The following is a 9377-nucleotide window of genomic DNA, read 5'->3' as shown; positions in this document are numbered from 1 at the left end:
ACAACAAGCTTGTGACGTACTTTTATTTCTGTAAAGGCCAAAACCTACCCAGACACTGTTGCTGCTTTGTCCAAATGCATCACAACTCTCCTCAGGCCACGTTCCTGTCCATATATGTACACTATCTCCAGGATTGTGTCTGCCAGCTCAAAAATGCCACCAGCGTCACCCTGGTCAGATCACTACAGTCAGTACTCCATGCACTTGGCTCTAACATTTACACTGAATCTTCAAAAGTTGTAAGCCATGTTAAGAAGTGCTTTATAAAAACAAACCAAGCATCTGAAGAACATCCCAAAGGCCACCAGCCCAACTTAGACTCGAGGATTCTTTTCATATGTTTCATAGGCAAATTCTTCTGTGTGAGCTCTATCATTCAGCAGGCCAATAAAATCAATCTCCAGCTGGAACGGGCCATCTACTTTATCTCCAATCGTGAAGCCAAGGGTACTGATCTAATTAAAAGATACATATGTTAGAGCAGTATTTACAATGTTACAATCCAATACAACTGTAAAGTATGAAAGTGGTAGATACAAACAACTCAGGGCCATCCACTGCAAACAGCAGTAGTTATTTGTTAACAGCATTATTTTTTAAGGTGTGAAGGCTTTACTACCACCTTTTCAATACAGGCCCTAGCAGGAAACTACTTCACATCTGCCTTTCCACTGGTACATTGAACCCTTTATTAGAAACAGCCTGAGCCTAAAGCAACGCTGCTGTTTTTATCCTTCGAGGTTCGCATGTGGCCAGTTTCACTGTGATTGGGCATACAAGCGCATGCCTGGGAAAAGTTGGATAAAGCTGAGTAGCTGTAGGCTGAGGCTAAATACATGTAAGTAAGTGTATGCTACATAAATAGTAAAACAAAGCTAAAGAAATTAATGTTTGAAACTCTGCCTCTTCCCCAGCAGCAAGCTCTACAGTTGGCCCCTTGGCCTGTGGGGCTTGGAGAGTTTTTGAAGCTTCATCTTTCCAGTTCACATTGTTATAGATGAGTAAGGGAGTCACCTAAACTGCTCTGAGGCATTTATTCCATCCCAAGCCCTAGGCATATTGGCTATTTCCTGCCTTTTTACTCCTGTTTAACAACACCTTTCCTGGTTTCTGGGAAAACAGCAGTACCGTGAGGGACCGAGACATTTTATCAGGATTTCTTTAATTGCCTTTACACTGCTTCCCCTATTTTGAGATTTCTTTAAAATACATTTGTAAAATTACACATCATGTTTTATGCAAGTGCACTGTTTTTACTATGAAATAGCGTAGGAAAACAAGGAATGAATAAGGGGAAGATGATTATATCAAGCATGGTTTTGTCCCTTTAACTCCTGGTAAATACTTTTAAATTCATAGAATCATTAAGGTTGGAAAAGACCTCTAGGATCATCAGGTCTAACCATCAACCCAACACCCCCAGGCCTCCTAAACCACGCCCTGAAGTGCCACGTCTACATGTCCTTTAAATACCCCCAGGGATGGTGACTCCCCCACCTCTCTGGGCAGCCTGTTCCAATGCCTGACCACTCTTTCAGGAAAGACATTTTGCCTAATATCCAATCTAAACCTCCCCTGATGCAGCTTGAAGCTGTTTCCTCTTGTTCTATCGCTAGTGACCTGGGAGGAGAGACCAACACCCACCTCGATACAACCTCCTTTCAGGCAGCTGCAGAGAGCGATAAGGGCTCCCCTCAGCCTCCTCTTCTCCAGGCTAAACCCCCCCAGCTCCCTCAGCCGCTCCTCATCAGACTTGTTCTCCAGACCCTGCCCCAGCCCCGCTGCCCTTCTCTGGACACGCTCCAGCCCCTCAGTGTCCTCCTTGTCCTGAGGGGCCCAAAGCTGAACACAGGATTTGGAGTGCAGCCTCACCAGTGCCGAGTACAGGAGCAAAACACCCTATATACAACATTATGTCTTCATTTACCATTTTGAATGACCATATATTCCAAATCCTGATAAATTCTTCATTGTCTGTATTTAAACACAGGCCATTTATAACAACTTTCTTCCATGAAGCATCTTTTTTCTGGTGGTTGATCCACCTTCTTCATATCATTCACACTTGTTTTCTACAGCCTCAACTTCTGTTTTTAAACAGATTGTTTTCAAGCTGCCAGTCACTGAATTGCCCTCAATTTTTTCCTAATTTTGGGTTTTTTTACCTTAAGACAATAGGAACCAACAGCAACGTTCCAAGTGACTAACACTGATTCAAGTAATGGGCCTTTTATTCTCTCCCCATATATATTTCTAATACGGTTTGTTTTCCTTGTAGCAGTTACTGGGTATTAAAGTCACCCTCAGTTGCATACAGGAGGGTCACTGAAATCTTAAAAAAAACCCAAACAATTTTTTCTAACACGTCTTCTCCCACAAATCAGTAAATTAGCCTACCTGTTTGAAGAAACATATTAAAAACCAACACATTTGCTTACTGTAGTAGAAAGCCTGAACAAAAAAAAAAACCTAACAGAGAGCCTAGAGATACATTAGTTTACTGCCCACCATCAAGGTCACTGGTACAGTATATCCTCAAATAAAATCTCACGATAAGATATCCTTACAGTCTTCTGTCAGGAAGGAAGTTTAAGATACTTACTTTTATTATTTTTGGCTGTACTGTGCGAACTGGCACTTTAGGTTTTAGTCACTTTGATTATTCCTCAAAAAAATATTTTGGGTTCTTTTATTTTTTTTTTTTTTTTGAAAAGCCAAGTAAATTGTGAGTTGTTTCTGTATTATCTAGATCTCTCAAAAATATTTTTGGAGCTACTCTGAAGTTGACACCACTATCACAAAGTAGGGTAATTTAAATGCAAAGGCAAGCACACAAGAGTAAGTACCTTGTAATGAGAAGAGGCCCTACAATTTCCAATTCACAAACATTAAAGGATTAGTAAATTATGTATATCAGGGCAATAGAACCTTAAAGAATATTCCAGACCGATAAAGCCTGTAGAAAACTTGCCTTGTCTAACCAGATAGGGTGCTGGTCATCCTGGACTCTTCCCCGACTGGAGAAAAAGAATTTGGAGAACGGAATCTGACGGAAAAAAACCAAACCAGACTTCAGCATCACCAGTACGTAGAATAAGCACTTCAGAAACAAAAAGCCTGTCTCAAAAACTGAAGCAGTCACGCTCTTCTGCGGCGGCCGTTTGTAGCCATTGTGCAGGATCAATACACCCCATTAGGACACAACGAGAGGCTGCGGCACAGAAGGTGGCTGTTTACATCTAGACTATCTCCTTCCAACAACACGTCCGCATAAAACAGAAATTACTGAAAACTCTAGCATGCATGTGTATCGACAGCTTGTCTGTGCCCAAGCTGTGGATTTCACAGCACTAACTTCATACCGAGGCATCAGGACTCAGCAAAGCTGTTCAGAATTATGTAAAAATTACTTTGAATGAAGTGGTATTAAGAAACACAGAATGCCCATTCATCAGGGTATGTGAACCTCCTTAACGCCATCAACAGCAAGTTACAAAAGTTCCCCAAGTTTCATCAGAAGAGAGCCAAAACTCCCACTTCTTACAAATATTACTTTGTGTCATAGATTGAAAGGCCATAAATGACAAACCACATCTTTGAGTCTCTGCCCGACTGCAGCAAGTCCTGTCGCAGGGCACAAATCCTACACCAGCCTACGTCCACGTGTATGATGGATCAAATTGCTATCGCAGGGAATACTCCTGGCAACACCTGCTAAGCTTCAGTTGTTCTCTCTATTCTCTTACTCCAGTAACAGATAGGAGCGGATGCCTAAGTGAGCGTATGGTGGATCAAATCTTTAATACAATTTAAACACAGTCTCCCTCTCCCAATCAGCACTTTACAATTCTGGGAACTCCCAAACCAAACACACGTCTGTTGTACAAGGATACGTAACAGAAACGTTATTAAATGGACAGCAATAGCAACAAATGATGACTGGTGAAAGACTAGTGAAAGAATTCCCCTTCCACAGAGCTACGACCCCAAGACAGTCTCGTTAGTTTGAAGGACGCATTAGTTCACCTTTATTTCCTCCCAGTATGGGCCTCCTCGCGTGAACATGAAGTAGTTGTAGAGGTCATCCTTTTGATGAGAGAAGTAAGGGTCTGTATAAATGTTTACCATCCAAGGTCTGCCATCACCACGGACACGTAAATACAGACAGTTGAAGTTTGACCAGTCATAATACTTCTTCCTAGCAAAAGATCCCTACAAAGTATTAATAAATAGAATTATTCCTCCTTAGTAAAGGGAAACTTCTGTTATGAATTACAGAGCACTATTGCTTCAATCACTGCTTAGATCTGCAGTTATGTAGTTCAATAAGTTTAATGTAGTTGAAGTTTAATATTCCATGGTCAGTACTAGATTATTCAGAGGCGATTACAAGAAATTGAAGAGTGGAATAATATATCCCCTGTGACAGCTTCCCTTACTGAAGGCTGACATAAGCACTGAAAACATGTAATGTTTTCCAACACTTCGTCATTAACCCTGCATAATGATATGGATTACAAGCACATCTAATTCTCAACTGTGCTTTTTTTCCAAAGATCCTAAAAGCCCCCGTGCTGTGATTTGCACACAGGCAGCTCCAAGTGTCTTCAGAGAATTACAAGGTCCTCCACCTGGGGAGGAACAACCCCATGCACCGGTACACGTTGGGGTCTGAACTACTGGAAAGCAGCTCTGCTGAGAAGGACCTGGGGGTGCTGGTGGGCAGCAAGCTGACCATGAGCCACCAATGTGCCCTTGTGGCCAAGGCAGCCAACGGTATCCTGGGGTGCATTAACAGGAGTGTGGCCAGCAGGGCGAGGGAGGTTATCCTCCCCCTCTGCTCTGCCCCAGTGAGGCCACACCTGGAGTGCTGTGTGCAGTTTTGGGCCCCCCAGTTTAAGAAGGGTGTGGAACTCCTTGAGCAAGCCCAGCAGAGAGCTACCAAGATGATTGAGGGACTGGAGCATCTCCCTTATGAGGAAAGGCTGAGAGACTTGGGTTTGTTCAGCCTGGAGAAGAGAAGGCTGAGGGGGGAATCTCATCAATACCTATAAATATCTGAAGGGTGGGTGTCAGGACCATGGGACTAGGCTCTTTTCAGTAGTGCCCAATGACAGGACAAGGGGCAATGGGCACAAACTGAAACACAGAAAGTTCCAGCTAAACATGAGAAAAAGCTTCTTTACTGTGCGGGTGCCAGAGCAGGGGCACAGGCTGCCCAGGGAGGTTGGAGTCTCCTTCCCTGGAGACATTCACACCCTGCCTGGACGCGTTCCTGTGCCCCTGCTCTGGGTGTCCCTGCTCAAGCAGGGGGGTTGGACGAGATGATCTTCAGAGGTCCCTTCCAACCCCTGCCATTCTGTGATTCTGTAATTACACTGAGAATTTCACTTGGAGAGGTGGGTGGCAGGGGTCAGAGCTATTCTTGGCCAGAATTGCTTAAATCGAGTCAAAATTAGCACCACAATTTTAGAGGTTTCCCCTTTATTTTACAGCACTACTCCAGTTACCCTCCTTCTGTCCTTCTACCAACTCATCTCACAGGGAATAGGATGATTAGATCAGATATATTCACACAAGGGCTGTCACTACCTGATTTTGTAGTTTTGCCAGCTTTGAACCTTTTTACTTAAAGAGCCTTTGTGTTTATGTTTTCACCCTCTGATTTCAAACTGCATTATAAAGATGGACTGATGCACTCCACTGCTTCAGAACTCAGAAGCGAAAGCCTGAATCACATTCACACAAGCCAGTAGCAGTACTGGGAATTTAACTCAGGTGAGGTTCCACTTGCTGTTCCATTTCCCTGACCCAGCAGCACCATCTCCATCAGTGTTCATCTGCCTTCCATCCACCCATTGATTTTGTCTGCTCATATTTTCTGCTCTTCAGGTTTCTGGCCCAGAAAAGAATCTACCTGTATACTTGTGCCAAGTATAACAAGTCCATCCAACAATAGGACAGACTAAAAAATTAAGCATTTTATACATACAGTCAAAATGTTCTTTTGTTTTAAATAGTACTTTAAAATAAGGAATTAAACAAGCAGTATCAATAAATAAGCTCATCCATTTCTGGTTCTGTTTTGCTCAATCCTGAGCTATCAAAGATTTGTGTCTCACTTTTTCTGATGTACAGTAGGAGCCAGACCTTTAAAAAATAGGTTTAAAAGCATTATTTTCTATCCCTGCAAGAAAAAAGATGAGCTCATTCACCTAAACCAAGTCTGATTAATAGGGCAAGCTAGAGCCCAGAAAAATCCCAGAAAATTTGTTCTTATGACATATTCAATTAACTTCAAATTTCGAGAGATGTCCATTTTAATCATACCAGTTTGGGATATAAAGGTTCATTACAGATCCTTCATCTGTAAGTAGGCTGCAAACAGGGCTATCTTAATGAGTGGATGCCCTATTGTACATAAGTAAAGGATCAAACATATATCACTCCTTTTTCTAAGGAAAGAAAACAAAATCCAAGAAAGAGTTTTAAGTTCCTTCCAGGTCAAAGGATACAGCAGCAATTCCACCCCTGAAGAAATACCTGCTACACCTGGAAGCGATCAGTTTCAACCACAGTAAACGACAGCACACTTGTCACTGGGATCTCACAAAAACACTCCCTGATTAAATAAAAGAGGCTACGCCAACACACAGCTGTACTTACCACTGGCGGTTTAGCTCTCATACTGCAGTATCCACTGTATTTTGTCTCCCCATCCCGAGGTACTTCCGTATTGAGGGTTCCATACAGCAGAGCAGCCTGGTTATTCCTACCCAATTTGAGGTAAACTTCACTTTTCCCTCCAATCTCTACGTCAGAGGAAATCACCCATTTATTTAAATCTTCTTGGCTTCGAAACTCCCACAACACCCTTGTCTGTTCCAACAGGTACTGACTGAGTGGATGGCCTCCGGGTCCTGTTAAGTAATCTTTGGTCTCCTTCTTTAGCATGCTTAGCTGAGTCTTTAGGACATCGATGCCCTTCTTAAGGCTGAAATCAGTATTTTGCCAAGACTGTTTTTTCTCAGGCTGTGACCCTGGCCTCCTGTAGCTGCCATACGATTTTGACACAGAATCACTGAGGAGAGGTCCAAGCAAGGGGTGCAAAACTTGGTGCCTGCAGCATCTACCACGTAAGCAAGCGCTGTTCAGCAACGTAACAGTCAGAGCCATGCTAGTAAACTTGAAGAATTTACTTCCAGTAAGGCAATTAACAGCTTTGAAATTAATTTAACAACAAAATTAGTATCCAGAGCTATCTTTCTTTGGTTACTACAGTATCTCCACCTTTAATGAAAAAGAGAAAAGAAAAAAAAATTACATATAGGATGCTTGTAAAACACTTTCATTTTTAAAAGATATTAACTGCATATGTAAGCCATTGGAAAAAGGAATAAAAAAAACAACATCAGGGATGACGCTTCCTCAGAGTTCTAGGTCACTGAATGATTTCTACCCTCTGTGTCTCATCCACCCTCCCCATGGTGTGAAATACCCATGCAAATAAGAAAAATTAAGTAAAATACCTCAAATTAAACTGAAAATAGAAAAAAGCAATTCCTGTTCATCCCTTTCACTGTAAGTAACTTTAGGCATTGTGAGTAATACCAGCAAAAACAACCTCAAGAAGAATATTTCTAAGAGATGGCATCTGTATAACTGTAAAATATCCTCTGCAAGAAAATCAAATATTCACAACAGTTAGACCCTACTGCCACAGGGACCAGAATGACAATCTCATCCAACAGGGACAGACAAGACTTTTCAGCTAAGATGTGTTACAGCAACCATACTACAGGCTTCTTTCACAAGTCATTCAGCCCCTTGTCCACTCAATACATCTGGGTCAGGATTACAGAGAGGTCTACAAAGATCAGAGCATTTAACGTGAAAGACTGCAATTCAGTAGTTGTTTTTTTTTTTTTCATAAAGTTTCTGAAAAAAAAAAATCTGAAAAATATTCTCTTTGTTTCTCTCTGTGTCACTGTTGGTAGGAAGGGCTATGCCATGTTGCTATTCTCTAATTCATAAGGGAGAGCCTCGACATTCAGCACCCTGTACAAAGGCTATCTCTGACTCAAAATTAGACAGACTAGATGTCTGGGGTTTTTTTTGTTGTTGTTTTGGGCTCCCCCTCCCCCCCCCCCCGAATAAATCCTAAAGTGATGTCCAATCAGTTCATCTTCTCTGAGATTTTAAGAACAGAGCCAGTCACCCCCCACACATTCTCTGTATGCCACATACCTTCCTTTAGTCACAGGAAAATTCACTGCTATTATTCTCACACTCCAACTAAGCCATACACCTCCAACTAAAGCCTCACTGAAGGAAGCCATGCTTTCTCTGTCATGCGCTCAGCAAGACAGGAGGTAAGTTCCTAAGTAAAAAAAAAAACCAAACAAACAAAAAAAAGGAAAACCGACGTGGAGGGCTTCCGTGTCCCTTGGGCTGAGCATGAAGGCAACGACGAGAGCCTGCAGCATGACCCGGGCCATTTCTGGGCCCTCCCTGTGCACCTGCCCCAAACCCAAACAGAACCAGCAGAAAGGAGAGGCAGAGAAAGGCTGCAGCCTTCAGGCAAGCTCGGCACAGCCCGTGAAACAAGCTTGTTTCCTTCGAGTACCAAGAAGAAGAAAATGGGAAATTTTAATAAATTCCGCTTTTGCTACATTTTTGTCCCTAGGCGATGTTTCGCCAACAGGCGGCTGTCACGCCAGCACCGACTCACTGCCCAGCGGTTACAACACTTCATCTTCCAGCGCCAGTCTGGCTCGCACCTCACCGCGCTCCTACAGCGGACGGCGCCGCGACCCGAGCACCGGGCCCGGAGGGCAACGGCGAGGCCGGGATGCGGCGGCGACAGTCAGTAGCGGCGGCAGGCGGTCACGGCCTCTCCACACAAGCAGCCGCCCCGACGGCACCCCCCGCCCTCCCCCTCAGCTCCATGACCGACGGACCAAGGCACCGCCTCACCTTCCCGCCCTTACCGGCGGGTCAACCGCGTCCGGGCCCGGCGGGGAAACACGCACCGCGTCCCTCAGGTTCCGCCGCTCCCGGCGGCGGTAGCCACCAAGCTCGCTTTCTCCCTCACCGGCTGAGGCAAACCCTTCCCTCCGCGCTGCGGAGGAACCGCCGCACAGCGCCGAGAGGCTTATTCACATTTAGCAAAAGAACGAGGAAGTACCTATTTATGAGGCAGGCGCCGACGCATAAGCTCGGATAGAAGGTTGCTGTGGCCGTTACACCGCCCTCAGGGCGGCGGCCCCGCCCTCCTTCCCACCCCGGCGTGGCGCGCATGCGCGGTGCCCTTTGTGTCCCGGGCGGGCGGGCGGCGCGGGGCAGGCCGGGCCGCTGCGAGCGCCGCGCCGCCGCCG

At 44.5% G+C, this 9377-nt stretch overlaps 2 protein-coding genes across 6 annotated transcripts in view; one reads left to right on the top strand and one right to left on the bottom strand.

The window, feature by feature from the left end:
• Window positions 1-3: 3 nt before the first annotated feature.
• Window positions 4-9292, bottom strand: NDUFAF1 (NADH:ubiquinone oxidoreductase complex assembly factor 1). 5 transcript variants are annotated; one of them, XM_064462519.1, is made up of 5 exons: window positions 8991-9292; window positions 6667-7290; window positions 4027-4212; window positions 2972-3046; window positions 4-455 (listed from the first exon to the last, which is right to left on the bottom strand). In XM_064462519.1, the coding sequence occupies exons 2-5, from the start codon at window positions 7174-7176 to the stop codon at window positions 315-317; spliced, it is 912 nt and encodes a 303-aa protein (XP_064318589.1). In that variant the 5' UTR covers window positions 7177-7290; window positions 8991-9292; the 3' UTR covers window positions 4-314. The 5 variants fall into 5 exon arrangements, with proteins under 5 accessions (XP_064318589.1, XP_064318588.1, XP_064318590.1 ...); XM_064462518.1 differs by having other exon boundaries at window positions 9095-9292; XM_064462520.1 differs by having other exon boundaries at window positions 9188-9292.
• RTF1 (RTF1 homolog, Paf1/RNA polymerase II complex component) overlaps window positions 9284-9377 on the top strand; it is a 39490-nt gene continuing 39396 nt past the window's right edge. The window contains 1 exon segment of the mRNA XM_064462516.1: window positions 9284-9376. Within this exon segment, the coding sequence (XP_064318586.1) occupies window positions 9299-9376 (78 nt within the window). The 5' untranslated portion in view covers window positions 9284-9298.

Source organism: Phalacrocorax carbo, chromosome 10 (assembly GCF_963921805.1).
Source record: "Phalacrocorax carbo chromosome 10, bPhaCar2.1, whole genome shotgun sequence".
Classification (NCBI taxonomy): domain Eukaryota; kingdom Metazoa; phylum Chordata; class Aves; order Suliformes; family Phalacrocoracidae; genus Phalacrocorax; species Phalacrocorax carbo.
Note: the sequence above shows the minus strand (reverse complement) of the source record. Positions and strands in the feature narration are given on the sequence as shown.